This window comes from Carlito syrichta, unplaced genomic scaffold (assembly GCF_000164805.1).
Source record: "Carlito syrichta isolate Samal-C Ts95f unplaced genomic scaffold, Tarsius_syrichta-2.0.1 Scaffold126828, whole genome shotgun sequence".
In the NCBI taxonomy this organism is placed as follows: Eukaryota; Metazoa; Chordata; class Mammalia; order Primates; family Tarsiidae; genus Carlito; species Carlito syrichta.
In genome coordinates, this window is record NW_007070924.1 from 21,006 (window position 1) to 37,167 (window position 16,162).

At 59.5% G+C, this 16,162-nt stretch overlaps 2 protein-coding genes across 5 annotated transcripts in view; one reads left to right on the forward strand and one right to left on the reverse strand.

The window, feature by feature from the left end:
* CDK3 (cyclin dependent kinase 3) overlaps positions 1-3,032 on the forward strand; it is a 5,070-nt gene extending 2,038 nt beyond the window's left edge. For 2 of the 3 annotated variants that reach the window (XM_021707920.1, XM_021707921.1), the window contains 2 exons: positions 690-893; positions 2,346-2,494. In XM_021707920.1, coding sequence (XP_021563595.1) covers positions 690-893; positions 2,346-2,471 — 330 coding nt within the window. In that variant the 3' untranslated portion in view covers positions 2,472-2,494. Of the gene's footprint in view, positions 1-337; positions 440-689; positions 894-2,345 lie in introns of all 3 variants that reach the window. The other variant, XM_008048850.1, reaches the window with a different exon arrangement.
* A 340-nt stretch (positions 3,033-3,372) lies between these two features.
* EVPL (envoplakin) overlaps positions 3,373-16,162 on the reverse strand; it is a 21,539-nt gene continuing 8,749 nt past the window's right edge. Inside the window, exons 11-22 of one of the 2 annotated variants that reach the window (XM_008048851.1) lie at positions 15,847-15,993; positions 15,373-15,527; positions 15,108-15,205; positions 14,683-14,855; positions 11,986-12,164; positions 11,747-11,885; positions 11,453-11,646; positions 10,609-10,759; positions 8,505-8,588; positions 7,991-8,101; positions 7,809-7,901; positions 3,373-7,058 (exon numbers count right to left, since the gene is read on the reverse strand). In XM_008048851.1, coding sequence (XP_008047042.1) covers positions 3,618-7,058; positions 7,809-7,901; positions 7,991-8,101; positions 8,505-8,588; positions 10,609-10,759; positions 11,453-11,646; positions 11,747-11,885; positions 11,986-12,164; positions 14,683-14,855; positions 15,108-15,205; positions 15,373-15,527; positions 15,847-15,993 — 4,965 coding nt within the window. In that variant the 3' untranslated portion in view covers positions 3,373-3,617. Of the gene's footprint in view, positions 7,059-7,808; positions 7,902-7,990; positions 8,102-8,504; positions 8,589-10,608; positions 10,760-11,452; positions 11,647-11,746; positions 11,886-11,985; positions 12,165-14,682; positions 14,856-15,038; positions 15,206-15,372; positions 15,528-15,846; positions 15,994-16,162 lie in introns of both variants that reach the window. The other variant, XM_021707919.1, reaches the window with a different exon arrangement.

The window sequence follows — 16,162 nt, forward strand, 5'->3', positions numbered from 1 at the left end:
AAAAAAAGTAGCCAGGCATGGTGACTCACACCTGTAGTTCTAGCACTTTGGGAGGTGGAGGTGAGAGGATTACCTGAACCCAAAGGTTTGAGACCAGCCTAGGCAACTTGGCGAGACCTCGTCTCTAAAATAAATTTTTAAAACATTAGCTGAGTATGGTGGCCTGTAGTTCCAGCTACTTGAAAGGCTGAGGCGGAAAGATCACCTGAGCCCAGCAGGTCCAGGCTGTGGTGGACATGAGTGTGCGACTGTACTCCTGCCTGGGTAATAGACTGAGACTCTAACTCAGAAAAAAAAAAAAATCACCCTGAATGATTTCCTCCCGTCTCCCCCACAGGTGGTGACACTGTGGTATCGGGCCCCTGAGATCCTCTTGGGCAGCAAGTTCTATTCGACGGCTGTGGATGTCTGGAGCATTGGTTGCATCTTTGCAGAGATGGTATAGAGACACATGGCCACAGGGGGCCACAGGCAGGGACCTACTGGATGATGGGTGGGGCCCACTGATGCTTATATTAGAGAGAGATTAAGGAGGGTTTGGGACTGGCAGAAGGACTGAGGAAGCCAACCTTGTTCCAGAAAAAGCTAGAATTCTTTGCATAGCTCTGGGAATTATATCTTGATGGCCCCTCCCTGGTTCTGTGTGACAGAGTGGTGGCCTCTACACCTTCTTTTCTTCCCTGTTGCAGGTGACACGCAAAGCCCTGTTTCCTGGTGACTCTGAGATTGACCAACTCTTTCGTATCTTTCGCACCCTGGGAACACCGAGTGAAGCCATGTGGCCCGGAGTCACCCAGCTGCCCGACTACAAGGGCAGCTTCCCCAAGTGGACCCGGAAGGGGCTGGAGGAGATTGTGCCCAATCTGGAGCCAGAGGGCAAGGACCTGCTCATGGTAGGTGCAGGGGAGCAAGAAGAGTCCCCTGGTCTGGCCACTTCACCCAGAGTGTCTCCCTGTCACCCAGCCTCCTATATAACCCTGGCGCTTTGAGTCCAACTAGCCTTTTTCCTGACCCCTGTACACAGTCGGCCTGTCCTTGGCCTTGGGTGTATTGCCCAGCCTGGAAACCTGCCTCATGATAAGTCCAATGTTTACCTTCCCCTTCAAAATGCCTCTCGTCTCATGATTGCCCCATCTAAGCTGTGTACTTCTCCAGGCTGGGCCACGCCTCCTCTGCCTGGGTGTACCCCCCAGTGCCTTCTACAGTGGTTAGTCTTCACCCAGGCTGATCAGAACAAGCTGTTCCCTGCTGCCTGGGCTCCTGTCACAGTCCTCACCCTTTGTGTTACACCATCTTGACCCCTTGGCTGTCCCAGGCCAGACTGCCCAGGAGGCCTCAGGCAGAGCCATCCACTGTCCATTCTTTTTTTTTTTTTCTTTGATTTGGAGGGTCTTACTCTGTTGCCCAGACTGGAGTGTGGTGTCATAGTCATGACTTACCACAGCCTCGACCCCCTGGGCTGAGGCGATCCTTCCATCTCAGCCTCCTCAATAGCTGGGACTACTGGTATACACCACCATGCCCGACTATCTTTTAAAAATTTTGGGGGAGAAGAAGAAGTCTTGCTATGTTGGCCAGGCTGGTCTCAAACTCCTAGGCTCAAGCAGTCCTCCCACCTCAGCCTCCCAAAAGTGCTGGGATTATAGGCGTGAGTACTGCTCCCGGCCAAGTCATCCATTTTTGTCAACAAAGTCTCAAAGCCACATTCCTTAATCTGGTATTGTGTCAGAGGAAGGCATTTTCATGTTCATTCAGTCTGTGCATCCAACTTTCCAGAAATCTGTGTGTGTTGCCTACCAACCCAAAGGCAGCAGGATGCCGTGGACCTCCAGCCAAGGCTCCTAGCTTTCCATCCCGCTTTTCCACAGCAGGGGGTCCTTCCACATCCTGCCTGGGTTTAGGGGCTCTAGGGCATAGAGCTGGACGGGTCAGCCTCTTGCGGTGTCAGCTCCTCCTTCCGTCTCTCCTCCCTGCTCTTTGAATTCCAGCCCCCCACCCCAGGATGTTTCCTGGACAGGTTTGGTCCCTGCTTCCTGATACAGGAGGGACATCTGTGCTCTTCTCAACTAGAAGCTGACTGGGACCTGGAACCCTCCAAGAGGAGGGGCGGCTGACCCAGCTTCGGTTGCCTGAGGAGTCCTGAGTGACTCTTAGGGCTAGACTAGAACTAACTCTTTGTCCTCAGATTCTGGGAGTGGCCAGAACTGGCTCCAGAGCCAAGAAGTTGTAGGTTTAGGGGCACCCACTACAGGGCTTGGGCCTCCAGCTGGGACCTGGGAGGGGAATTCCTCCTCCCCTTTGTGGCCACACCCAGGCACCATCTCTTTCCTTGTCCTCCTTCCCAGCAACTCCTGCAGTACGACCCCAGCAGGCGGATCTCAGCCAAGGCCGCCCTGGCCCACCCGTACTTCTCATCTCCTGAGCCCTCCCCGGCCGCCCGCCAGAGTGTGCTGGAGCGTTTCTACCGTTAACGTCAAGGCCAAGCTCATGTCCTCTCTTGAGCAGCTGCTGTCCTGGCTGCCTCCCGCCATTCGCGCGAGAGAGGACAAATCTGGGGAGAGTGGAGTTCTGAGGAGCTTGGTGGCAGAGGGCTAAGTTTGGGTTAGTCATGCCCACAGGTTGGCGAGTTCCTGGGTTGTTTGTTGGGTTTGACGGTGCCGCTTCAAAGTAGGGCACAGCTGCTCGACGGTCGAGGGCATGTGTTAGAGACTGGTCCCCTGGCACTGGAACTACAGGTGCTAAGTTGGGGGCAGGGGGCCTGCCTGGGCTTTGGGCTAAGTACTTCTGGGGCCCTTCACCCGCCCGTCTGCAGCCACAGTTAGACCCTGAGGGAAGGGTGCCCTCTGCTGGTCTTTTGGATTGAAATGTTTTTCTAGTTCACAGTTCCAAGTTAAACAGGAAGGAGAGAGTGAGGAGAGAGGCAGTCTTCCTGAGGTCGGGCTGCGTGTGGCTGGCTGTTCTTCTGTTAAGATATGCTTCTGTTGGTTTGCTTCTGGCTTGAGAAACAGGAAATAAACATGACACACTCTGGAGTTTTCTGGCATTATTCTGCTAATGGGGGATGCCTGGGCTTGCTGACAAGGGGGACACTGACAGAGGGCTGAAGATTGTCCTGGCCTGAACTGAGCCAGTGGGGAAGCTGAGGTGTGGTGGGGAGGCAGCAGCTGTTCCGTGATCCCTTTCCATGACCTGCCACCGCGTCCCTGCCCAGAATCCAAGGAAGCACAGCCCCCAGAGAACACCCCATGCCCCAGGTAGGTGAGTTGGGCATATCCAACTGGGAAAGCATCCAAGCAATGCTGTCCTTGTGCTCAGATCTCAGACAAATGGATCCTGTGTTCTCAAATGTGAACGAGACACAGTACTGGGGGGGAATTCATTTATTGGAATCACTGGGTCAGGCAGGAGGGAAACACAGAGCTGCTGCTGGTCTGGGGATGGATCGGGCACCAAGATAAGGGGAGGGAGCCCAACACCATAAATGTTTGAGTAATAAAATAACAGGACTGTGGTCGGAGAGAGGGAAGACCCACTGCCTGGGATCAGCTGCCCTGGGGTGAGGGTAGCTGCATCCTACCTGCCCCAACGCACACACTGTCCCGGCTGCTTGGCCTGCATCAGCGCAGGGAGCGTGGGACTGTGGGAGAGGCCGAGCGGTAGCAGCGGTACCCCTCCAGCGCGGCTGGGAGGAGCAGCAGACCGCTCAGGGGGTCTTTGCGGCAGCGGCCCATGGCCTCTTTGTAGCTCAGCCGTTCCTTGGAGATGGGGTCTGTCAGATCCTTCTCGTAGCTGGACTCGTCCTGCAGGAGCTGGGCCAGCTCTTCGCTGATCATTCCGGAGAGCAGAGCCTGTGGGACAGGAATGCGGCCTGTCTTCTTAGGGTCGATGAGCCCCCCGGTCAGGTGCTGCACCTGCAGGTGCAGGAGCACGCTCTCCCAGGGCATCCAGCCCCTCTGGACGGCCTCGCCCACCGACAGCCTCTTCTTGGTGACAGGGTCCTCGATGCCAGTGAAGGCCTTCTGGGCGTTGAGCAGCCTCTGCGTGGAGGTGTTCTCGATCAGGCCCCTCTCCACGGCCTTGTGCACAGAGTAGCGCTCGCGGCTAAGCAGGTCCACGATGCCCCCCGTGGCCGCCTGGGCTTCCAGCAGCTTCTGCCCAGTGATGGGGTCCAGCATGTTCTTGGCCACGGCCGTCTTGATGCTGCACTTGTTGTCTGTGGTTGTGTCGTAGATCCCGGCGATGGGGAAGCTGTCGTCACCGAACCCGAGAGAGAAGCCAGGAGCGAAGAAACCGGTGCTCTGGGAGGCTGGGGAGGCGAGTGGGGACTTGGAGATGATGGAGCCGATGGAAAGCGAGGAGCTCGGCTTGGTCTCCCCGGCCACAAGCAGGGCAAACTCTGAGATGGGCAGGCGGCCGTCCTTGTACAGATGGTACTCCTCCTTGGAGATGCGCCGGCAGCGGAGGGCGGCCTCGATGGAGTACTGCTTTCCGCTCTTGCGGTCCAGGAGCACAGACTCCTCCCCGCAGGGGCCCAAGGTGGTGACCTCCTCCCAGTCACACTCGAGCTCCTGCAGCTGGAGGTACTGGCCTCGGTCGATGATGCCCCTCTTGTAGGCCTCATACGGGGACATGTCCTTCCCTGTCTCGGGTTCCAGGATGGAGATCTTGGTGGAGAGGTTGTTCTCCCGTGTCGGGGTCTCCTGGCTGAGCTCCTCCCGGCTCACCCTGGTATGCAGGTCCCGCAGGGCACGCTCCTTCTCGTAGATCTGGTCCTTCTCGCGGAGGATGGCCGCCTCGAGCTGTGAGAGCGCCTGGCCCCGCTGGGCCGCCTTCTGCCGCGCACTCTCCGTCTTCTGGCTGAGCAGCCTCGACTCCTCCTGCAGCTGCAGCGCCTGCTGCTGCTTCTGCCTCTCCAGCGCCCGCAGCTCCTGCTGCAGCCGCCCGCACTCCTGGCCCGCCTGGTCCCGGGCCTTCTGCAGCTCGGCCTCCTCCCGCGACCAGGTCCCCCCCAGCGCCTCCGCCCTGTCGATCCGCTGCCGCAGGTGCCGCGCCTCCTCCTCCCGGCCCTGCAGGGCTGCGCGCTCCCGGGTGAGCACCTCCCACACACGGGCCCGCTCGTCCTCCAGCGCCCGGTCCTTCTGCACCCGGATCACCTCCTTGTAGATGGTCTTCTCCTGCGACTTGGTTTTCTGGAGGACGTCGATCTGGACCTGCAGGTTCTTGCTCTCCCGGTGCAGTTCTGTCACCCGGGCCTTCTCCTGGTCCAGGTCCCGCCGCAGGGCTTCCGTGGACTTCTCCAGATCCGGGTCCTTCTCCAGCTTGACCACTTCCTCCGTGATGATCTTCTCCTGCACCACGGGGGGGCGTTGCTCCAGCTCCTGGATCCGCAGGGTCAGCTGCCGCAGCTTCCGCTCCACGGCCAGCTTCTTGCTGCGGTCCTCCTGGAAGCTGAGCAGGCCCTCCTGCTCCTCCACGCTGGCCTGCAGCTGCTGCACCTCGAGCTCCAGCTGCCGCCGCCGGCCCACCTCCTCATCCAGGCTCTGGCTCAGCCGGCCGTGCTCGTCGCGCAGCTTCGGGTCCTTCTGGGTGACCACCACCTCCTGCACCACCACCTTCTCCTCGGGCTTCCTCCTCTCCAGCAGCAGGCACTTGCTCTGCAGCTCGTAGACGGCGTCCTCCGCGGCCCGCCTCTTCTGGGTGGCCTCCCGCACCTCCTGGCGGAGCCGCTCCGCCTCCTTCTCCAGGACCGGGTCCTTCTCGTGGCGCACCACCTCCTTGCTCACCGTCTTGGTCTCCACCTTGGCCCGCTCACGCTTCCACTGGTCGCGCTCGCCCTGCAGGCGGATGAGCTGCTCCTGTGTGCGCCCGTGCGTGTTGACCAGCTCGTTGAGCTGGGCCTTCAGGCGGTCGACCTCGCGCAGCACCTCGGGGCTCCTCTCGTGCCTCACCACCTCCTGGGTCACCTCCTTGTACTCCACCGCGGGCTTCTGGGCGCGCAGGACCTCCAGCTCAGGCCGCAGCGTCTCCACCGCCTTCTCCATGTGACTCCTCTTGCCCGCGGTCTCCTGCAGCTGGGCCCGGAGCCGCGCGATCTCCTCCTGCGTGTCAGGGTCCACCTGGAAGACCTCGCTGACGCGCTCCTGCAGCTGCACCTTGGGCTTCTGCTTCTCGGCGGCGCTGTGCTTGCCACGCAGGTCCCTCAGCTCCCGGGCCAGCGTGGCGTTCTTGCTCCTCTCCTCCTCGAGGAGACTCCTCAGCCGGGCGGACTCCTGGAGAAGGCCTGGGTCCTGCTCCACCTTCTTCACCTCCTTCACAATGACCTTGGGCTCCACCGAGCTGATGGCCCGCTCCAGGTCTTCGATGCGAGCCCGCAGCGTGGCCACGGCCTCCTCCGCCCGCTTCCTCTGCGCGGTGTCCTCCTCGATCTGCAGCCTCAGAGCCCGGGCTGCCTTGACCATTTCCGGATCCTTCTCCACCTGGACCACTTCTTTCACCACGACTTTCTCCTTCACGTCCACCTCCTTCCGCTCAAGGGCCAGCAGCTCCTTCTTCAGCTCTTCCAGCCGGGCCGAGACGACGGTGTCCTCCCCCCGGAGCTGCTGGATCTCTCTGCTGAGCTGGGCTGCCTGGCTGTCCAGGCGAGGGTCCCTCTCGATCTGGGTGACCTCCTTGGTCAGCAGATGAGGCTGCGTGGTCTTCCTCTGGCTCTCCAGCTGCACGACCTTCTGGGCCGTTGCCTCCAGGTCTGCCTGCAGGGTGGCACGCCTCCTGCCCTCCTCTTCCACCTGGGCCTTCACCTTGGCCAGGCTGCTCTCCAGCTGGGGGTCCCGGTAAAACTCCACCACCTCCTTCTCCTCCAGCCTCTCCAAAGGCCGCTGGGTCCTCAGCTGCAGCAGCTGGCTCCTCTGCTCCGCCAGCTCGCGCTGCACCTGGGCCACCCGCTTCCTCTCCTCCTCCAGCTGGGACTTCAGGGCCTGTGACTCTCTCCCTGCTCCGGCTGGGCTCTCGGACCCCTGCTTCATGTCATGGGTCGCCTGGATGTCCTCACTGAGCTCCTTCTGCAGTGTGAGGAAGAAAGGAGACCACTGGGGTGAGGGGGAGAAAAGATAGGAGTCCTGTGTGTCTACACCCCCCCTCCCGGGGCCAGAGACCCCTCCCTGCTTCCCAAGGCTTCCTGGTAGGTCCTGGGAGGTGGAGCTGAGGACCTGAGATGCTTGGTGCAGAATTTTGGGCAGATCCAGTCGATGCCATGCTGTTGGGACGCGAGGCCGTGTGCAGGCCAGGTTTGCACTAGAAAGTGCAAATAGGACAGGTTCTCCCTGTCCCTTCCGAAACTCCCCTCCTTCCCTTTCCACGCAGGTTCCCAGAAATGGGCCCCCACTCCCCTGGGGGATGCTGCACTATGGCTGAGGATAGTAGGGAGGCCAGCAAGTCACCAAGAATCCTGGGAGCTTCTGGGGTACCAGGGATGGATTCCCAGGTGGGGGCCTGTCGCCATGGTGGCTAGGTACTAAGGCTGAAGTCTCTGAGGATTTTCTCTGCTCTCCAGTGTTAGAGGTCCTTTCCCATTGGAGGGCGGCCCAGTAGCTCGACTGTGACCACACTGACGTCTCCAGGGCCTAACTCTGGGATGGATCCCAGCCTGTGAGAGTGGCTAGGGAGAAAACCGCAGAAGGCAGGGTGCTGCACCCCTCCCAAGATGCCGGGCCTGCCCAGGGGCTGCAGAGAAGACTGCTGGGTTGGTGGCCCAGGCACTGCAGGAATGGCTATTCCTGGTTATTGTGGGAAGAGGGGCGTCATCTCTGTACCTTTTCCAGCATCTTCCTAGCAAACTCCAGCTGGTGCATCTGCTGCTGGTGGGCCGCTGCAACCTCAGTATAAGCCTTTGCAAGGTTCTTCTCCTGGAGGGGGCCAAGGTGGGGAGAGGGAGGGGAGGGTCAGCTCCCGTTTTGGAGGCTACAGAGCTGGTGCCCCACTGGTCTCATCTCACCTGGGCCTGGATGCTCTCCTGCAGGGGAGCCACTCGGGGTCTTTTGGGGGCTGACACTGCCAGGGTGGGCTCCAAGGAGCAGCGGTAGGTGTCTGCCTGCAGGTCATAGTCCTGAGCAGGAAGCAAAGGACAACAAGCTGGACGTTGGTGGGGGAAGCTTGGCAAGGGGTAGCAGGGGCTAGAAGAGGTGGGAGGGACAAGGCAAGTAAAGCTGCTGGCTGGGTGTGGTGGCTCATGCCTGTAATCCCAGCACTTTGGGAGGCCGAGGTGGGAGGATCATTTGAGTCCAGGAGTTTGAGACCAGCCTGGATTACATAGTGAGACCATGTCTCTACAAAAAATTAGCTGGGCGTGGTGGTATGTGCTTGTAGTCCCAGCTACTTGGGAGGCTAAGGTGAGAGGATTGTTTGAGCCTAGGAGTTTGGGGATGTAGTGAGCTATGACTGTGCCACTGCACTCCAGCCTGGGTGACAGAGTGAGACCCCAACTCCAAAAAATAAAAAGTCCTGCTTACTTGGAGAGCCGTCTGAAGGTTCTGGGAGAGGCGGGACACCATGGCCCGGTCCTGTTCTCGGCGCTGGATCTCCTGCATCAGCCTCTGCCAGGGAAAAAGCTAGAGTCGGGAGGCGGGAAACACGGCCTAACCTGATGCTCCTCCAACTGGTGCCTCCAGGGCCACAGGCAGCTAGCGCCACCCACCTGGGGACAGGAAGGGCTGTATGGAAGGCCTGGGTGGGGTGGGAGCCCCCTTTTTCCCTGACATCACTCTCTCTACTTTCCCTCCTTCCTCTCCCTGGCGGTGTCCCTTTCTTCTGCCCAGTAGCCCACAGAATTCCATCCCACCACGCTGCAGTGGGCACCAGAATCACCTGGGGCCTGTTAGACTGCAGATGTGCTGGGCCCACCTGCTGCATCTGGTTCAGCAGGACTGAGGTGAGCATTCTTTACAGGTCCCCAGGTGATGCTGATGCTACTGGTCCAGGGACCACCCTTTGAGAACCACGGCTCTGCCATAATAGTTTGTAACCTGGACTGCCCCCTTTTATTTACCTAGGAACTTAAAAAAAATGCTGATGCTTTGACCCCAACGATTCCAATTTGGTTTGTCTGGAGAAGGGTCTTGGCCTGGGGATGTGTTAAAACTTCCCTGGGGCCAGGCTCGATGGCTCAGCCTGTAATTCCAGCACTTTGGGAGGCCGAGGCGAGTGGATTGCCTGAGCCTGAGGGTTCAAGACTGGCCCCAGCAACTTGGCGAGATCTCATCTCTACAATAAATCAAAAATTAGCTGAGCATGGTAGCATGCGCCTGTAGCTCCAGCTACTTAGAAGGCTGAGGCGGAAGGATCACCGGAGCCCAGCAGGTCGAGGCTGCGGTGGCCGGGAGTGGCCACTGCACTCTAGTCTGAGTGACAGAGTGAGACTCCCACTCAAAAAAAAAGGCTCCCTGGAAAACTCTGATCGGCAGCCAGGGTGAGAGTCTCTGTCCCAGGCCCCTTCCTGATGCCATGCACCTACTCTAGCATCAGACATTCTCATTTTCCCACAGTCCCAGATGCTTCCGCTCTCAGGAAGGCCCCAAGGGCACCACCCCTCCCACAACTCCCTCCACTTCTCCATCTCCCTCAGCTGTCCCAGCCACCTTACACTCAGCATGACCCAGCTGACCTCATGCCTTTCTCCAAAGGTGCTCTGTTCTTTGTGTTCCTGCCTCAGGTGGGGGCACCCCCACCCCCATCTTCCCAGGGGTCTCTGACAAAACCTTCATGGTCTCACTGCCCCCTCCAAGCGGTCGCCAAGTCCACCAATGCTGCCATCTCCATCTCAGGTCTGCCCACCTCGTTCTGTCCCATGGTCCCTTCCCCTGGCCCAAGCCACCATCCTGTCTCACCTGGCTTTCTACCTGGGCTCCTCCTGGTCCTCCTAGTCTTCTCCCCACCCCTTAGCCACTCTCCACCCAGCAGCCAGAGCTAGCTTCTAAACACCAGGCTGGAGATGCCTCCTCCCCAGCCGCCTGCTGGGGCGGCGGATAGAGTCCAGCCTCCTTGCCGTGTGGTCTGCTCTGGTCATTCCCGTCCTCAATTCCCCCTCCTTTCTTCTACCTTTCTCCCTCTGCTTTTCTCCTCTCCTCGGGCTACCCTCTCTCTTCCTCTGGTCTCAACTTAGGTGGCGAGTCCTTCCACACTGCTGGCCCTGGTGTCCAGCAGGGACTGCCCACAGGTCACTGGCCTCTCCACCAAAGAAGCCCGAGGGCAGGGCTGTACCCCCACTGAACCCACTGCCTGGTACAGGATGGACTTGACATGTCTGAGGAGGAAGATGCAGCGGTGATTGGAACGCCCATAACTCTGTGGCCCGAGCATGAATCCCAGTGCCCACCCTGGACCAGATAGAGCTGGGCTGGTCATGTCTGTGGGCAAAGTGGAGCATTTCAAGTGGAGGCCAAGGAAGAGGGTGACCCAAGGCTTGAGAGGCCTCAGTCTTGCGGCCTCTTGGAGCGCTTTTGAGCCCTGGCCACTAGAGGGCCACATGTGCACAGGCAGCTGTCCCTGTGGACATCCTTGAGGCCCCAGTTGTGATCAGGGGCCTGATCCGCCCCCAGGTGGCCGGCAGTCCCTCACCTTCTGTGCTTGCAGCTTGTAGGCGATCTGGCTGGGCCCGTCGCTGGGCCGCACCTGGTTGTGGGGTAGGTGCTCCAGCCAGGAGCTCAGGTTGTCCCTGCAGTTCTTGAACTGCTGGAAGGTGAGGCCAGCATCCTGCACTATCTTCTCCCTGCAGGACGAGGCCCAGAAGAGAGGTGAAGGCCACCCTCTGGGGACAGGCGAGAGTACACAGGAGAGGCTGGTGGGAGTCTCCTCCCTGAGATAGGGCAGGAACCCTGAGTGACCTGCCGTGCAGATCCCTGCTCTCCAACCCTGCCTGGGGCTGCAGATTCAGAGACGGGATGAACAGGCCCGGCCAGGCACCACCCAGGGAGATAAGTACTGTTATTATACCATTTTTTAAATTTATTAATTTATTTATTTATTTATTTATTTATTTATTTATTTATTTGAGTTGGAGTCTCACTCTGTCGCCCAGACTGGAGTGCAGTGGCCGCTCCCAGCCACCGCAGCCTCGACCTGATGTGCTCTGGCTATCCTTCCGCCTCAGCCTTCCGAGTAGCTGGAACTACAGGCGCACATACCACGCCCAGCTAATTTTTTTGATTTATTGTAGAGATGAGGTCTCGCCTGTCCAGGCGGGTCGCGAACCCACAGGCTCAGGCAATCCACTCACCTCAGCCTCCCAAAAGCGTGGGATTACAGGCTGAGCCACCGAGCCCGGCTAATTATACCGTTTTAGAGATGAGAAAACAGCTTCAGAGAGGTGAAGTCACCAGTCCAAGGTCACACAGCTTGCACACAACAGTGCCCGGGCTCCACCCCAGCCCGTACCCTGCGCCCGCAGAGCCTGGCCACTCACCGCAGATCCAGCTGGTCCCCCACAGCGTGGTAGCGGTCAGTGAGGGCGCGCACCTGGCGCTGCTGGCGTGGCAAGTCTTGGCAGAACTCCTGAAAGTTGTTCTGCAGTGCAGCGCATGCGTGCTCGGTGGCCTTGAGCGCGCGGTGCAGGCCCAGCACGCAGGCCTGCTGTTCCAGCAGCTCCTTCCGCTGGCGCTGGGGGCAGGGGAGAGACAGCATGTCCACTCCACCTGCCCCATCCCAATGCTTGGTCAGCCTGACCCTCTCCCGCCAGGAGGCCTTGCCGGCTCCTCACCTGGAACTCGCTGACCCTCTCCTGCAGCGCCCCTGGCTCAGCAGGGATGGGGGCCTCCTGCGCCAGGCTGGACTCGAAGCCCCCAATGACCCTGTCCGCGTCCCGGATCTGCTGCTCCAGGCCCAGGGCAGCCTTGGCTCTGCCACAGAGGAGGCAGGGCTCAGACACCCGCCGGCCACACCCCCCAGCCACACCCCCCGGCCACACCCGCCCAGCGGCCCTGTCCCCAGAGCACTCACTTCTCTCCATAGAGATGGCACAGAACTTGTACATCGCTGAACTTGTTCTTGACATTGTTGAGGGCCACGGGCAGCTGCAGGGCGGCGGGGCCCGTGGGCCTCGCCGACAGAAAAGCCTCGCACTCCTGCTGGGCTGTCTCCTTCTCGGCTCCCAGACTCTGCAGGCACTGGGCCATGCCCTGGAGAGGCGGCAGGGTCAGGGATCTCTGGGCAGGTGGGTTCTGCCCTGTTTTCTTGCCATGTCAACCCAACTGTGCCCACGGAGGCAGGAGAGAGTGGCGGGTACATGCTCAGGTTCAGGCCAGAGAACCGGGTACAGTCCTGGCCCCACTGCTCCCTGTGTGGGTGACCAGATCAATCTCTCTGACCCCCGTCTCCTCCGCTACAGAATGATTGATATGAAGAAGATATGAAAGCCCCTGGGTGGGGCCAGGTGCGGTGGCTCAAACCTGGAATCCCAGTACTTTGGGAGGCCGAGGTGAGGGGATTGCCTGAGCCCACGGGTTCGAGAACAGCCTGGGCAATTGGCAAGACCTCATCTCTACAATAAATAAAAAAAAAATTAGTCGGGCATGGTACCAAGTGCCTGTAGTTCCGGCTACTTGGAAGGCTGAGGCGGAAGGAACCTCCTTCTGCCTGAGCCCAGGTCGACACTGGGGTGCCAGTGCACCCCACCCTGAGCGATGGAGTGAGACTCCAGCTCAAAAAAGAAAAAGCCTGCGTGGAACTCAGCAGCAAATGCCAGGCACACAGTTGCCCACTGTTGTCTTCAAGTCACTACCCTGCTCAGAAGACCTTCAGGTCCCCTGGCCCTGTAGCTTCAGCCAGTGCCCTGGCTCTGTCCACATGGGGTTGGTGCCCTCATTCTTCCATCAGTTATTCACTTGCCCATCACGTAAGTCCCTGTGTGGTGCCAATTGCCACGGCCAGACTGAATGGGCTTCTCCTCGCCCCCACAATGCTATACGGCAGATGCTGTGACGTCACACCTACGTAGGTCCACAACCCAAGGACCTACGTAGGTGTGACAGCCTCCGCTAGCAGCCCGTTTTGGAGACTGCCATGCCCCAGGGGGCAGCCAGTGACTTGGCAAATAAAGCCACGGGGGCAGCCCCCTCCCCAGCTCCAGAGCTCCTGGGGGTCGGCTGAGGCCTTGGCTGAGACTATTACAGCACAGCCTCCTTCTGCCATCTGCTTCTGTCCCCTCCCTTCCACAGATGTCCCAGCCATGAGACCCCGTGATGAACACCTGACACACACTTCTCCATATCAGAGTCACCACCAGGAACCCAACCTGCAACCCCTTCTTACTCTCTTGTCCTCCATCCCCGGAACACCCCCCTGCCCCACCTGGCCCAGTCCTCTGACCCAGCTGAACTGCTGCTTCCTAATCTCTATGGAACCTTGTGGGGAGAAAAGAACAAGTTGCACAAGAATGTGAACAGCATGATTCAAATTTTTTAGAGCCAAACACAAAGGATGTCATGTATTTGAACAGAAACCGGTTTGGAAGGATAGCCAGACTGCGGCCCCCAGGTGTGGGGAAGGGTGGATTTCACCTTCAGCACTTCTAGGGGGTTGAGCTCACGTGGCAGAGAATTTGCTCTTCTTTGGTCATGGGTTTATACAATGCTGTAACCTCTCCAGGACTGCTCCTCCCTTCAGCCAGGAGAAACTTTATTTTTAATTAATTAATTAATTTATTTTTTTGGAGTTGGAGTCTCACTCTGTCGCCCAGACTGGAGTGCAGTGGCCGCTCCTGGCCACTGCAGCCTCGACCTGCTGGGCTCCGGCGATCCTTCCACCTCAGCCTTCCAAGTAGATGGAACTACAGGGGTGCACTACCATGCCCGGCTAATTTTTTGATTTATTGTAGAGATGGGGTCTCGCCAAGTTGCCCAGTTGGGTCTTGAACCCGCGGGCTCAGGCAATCCACTCACCTCATCCTCCCAAAGTGCTGGGATTACAGGCTGAGCCACTGAGCCCAGCCTTTTTTTTTTTTTTTTAAGTCAGGGTCTCACTCTGTCACTCAGACTGGAGTGCGGTGGCACAATCACAGCTCACTGCAGCCTTGAACTCCTGGACTCAATCTATCCTTCTACCTCAGCACCCTGAGTAGTTGGGATTACAGGTGCACACCGCTACACCCAGCTAATTTTTTTTAATATATACATTTTGTAGAGATGAGGTCTCGCTGTGTTGTCTAGGCTGGTCTCAAGCTCCTGGGCTCAAGAAATCCTCCGTCCTCTGCCTCCCAAAGTATTGGGATTACGGGTGTGAGTTACCACATCCAGCCAAGCTGGGAGAAATTGCTCCCCAAAAGACCCCAGCCTTTCCTTGCTACTTCAGGAGCTTTGCCAAAACACCTTCTGGGGGTGGGGCCTTTACCCTTGCCCTACTAGAATCTTCCTGGGCATTACTGCACTTCACTCCCAGGAAAATTGAGCTGGGTATTATTTTGTCAGTTTCAGACATGAGGAAATTGAAGTCCAGAGAAGCCAAATGGCGTGCCCAAAGTCACAGAGCCGGTCAGTGGAGGAGCCAGGAGGGGCACCGGCTTGTCTGAGCCCTGGACTATCCATTCCCTCCTCCACCTTGGGCCCTGGCAGCTGGTCCTGCACTTGCTTCTCTAAAGTGTGTGCACCCCAGGGCTGGGCCGCTTCTTCTCCCGGCTGCCCCTGCTGGCCGCTCACCCACCTCCTGGCTGTGGATTCGGCCCTCCAGGTCCTCCAGCGACGTGGTGCGGCTCAGTGGGGTCCGTGCCCAGGCCAGCACCTGCTTCTCTATCTGCCCCAGGTCCCCATCCAGCCGGGTCATCTGTGTCAGGAGCTTCTGGGCCTGTGGGTTGGCCGGGGCAGAGCCACCTGGAACTGGGGGCAGGGGGTGCTGGTGAGGGCCCAGGGCCGACCTCTCATCTGCCAAATGGGCACTCTGGGTACCAGCCCTGTGGGGGTCCGGGAGGAGGATGGGCAGGGCCTGAGGGAGGGCAGTCCTGGGACGCGCCACCCCAGGAGATGGAACCCCCAGAGCAGGTGTCCCTAGCCCAGGGTCACCCCTGCCCATCAAAGCCCCCCCAGGAAGTAGGAATCGACTCCGCTCCCTCCCCAGGTCGCCCTTGATACCCTGCTGGCTGGGCCGTGCAGACTCCACAGCACTGGCCTGCAGGCGGCTCTGCACTGTGGCCAATTTCTGCTTCAGGGCCTGCAGCTCCGAGACCAGCCTGGAACAAGGAGGAAATCAGAGAAGGACGTCCTCCTCACTCTCCCTTTCCAGCCCCAGAGGAAGGCCAGCGTTTGGGCAGTGGCCTGCCAGGCAACGGCCTTGGACACCACAGGGCCTGGTCTGGCCACAGCCTGCCTCCTGTCCAAGTGTCCTAGGCAGACCTACCGGGAGGCCCTGGCCACGGCTTCAGGGTCCGGCGCTGGGATGCAGAAACAGGCAGCGGGGGCACTCTTGGTCTCCCCACCGGGGCCCTGCACCACCCAGGTGTGTGGATCCATGTTGTCCACCAGTGTGTACTGCTCACCCTGCAGCAGCTGCACCTGGGGGGCAGAAGGGAAGCGGCTTATGCAGGGACAGGGGCAGGGACTGGGAGGAGGCCAAGGCCAAGATGGAGTAGGGCTGGGGCCAGAGACTGGGGATAGTCTCTGGAACCGGAGCAGGAGGTGCTGGGGTGGAACAGGGACAGGCGCAGGTCAGGAACAGGGCTTGGAGGGGCTGGGCTGGGCGGGAGAAGCAGTAGGGCAGAGGTGGGTACAGAAGTCTACTTGGGCTGGAGCAGGGGTGGCATTGGGTGGGACCAGGAGATGGCACTAGGTGGGGCTGGGCAGGGGGGCAAAGCGGGGTGGGCAGAGTTCCCACTTCTCCTGAGTCCCAGTCGCAGATGCTGTCCACGTGCAGGGGCTGCTGGGGCGGGTTTCTGCGCTGTGGCAGAGGTGCCACATGTCGGCTCTGCTGCTGCAGGTCCCCAACGGTCCTCTCGGTGACAGCCAGCTGCTTCTCCTCTGCCTGCCAAGGGCCCAGGCGGTGGGGGCTCAGGCCAGGCTGCTCTGGAAGCTGCCGCCCCAAACCCATCCCCCGAGACGGCCAGGGTCTGGCCTTCATGAAGGCAGGGTCTCTAAGTCAGCAGAGTAAAAGGAGCCCCTCCCTGGGGGCGAGGACCCGGGGATCTGCTGGA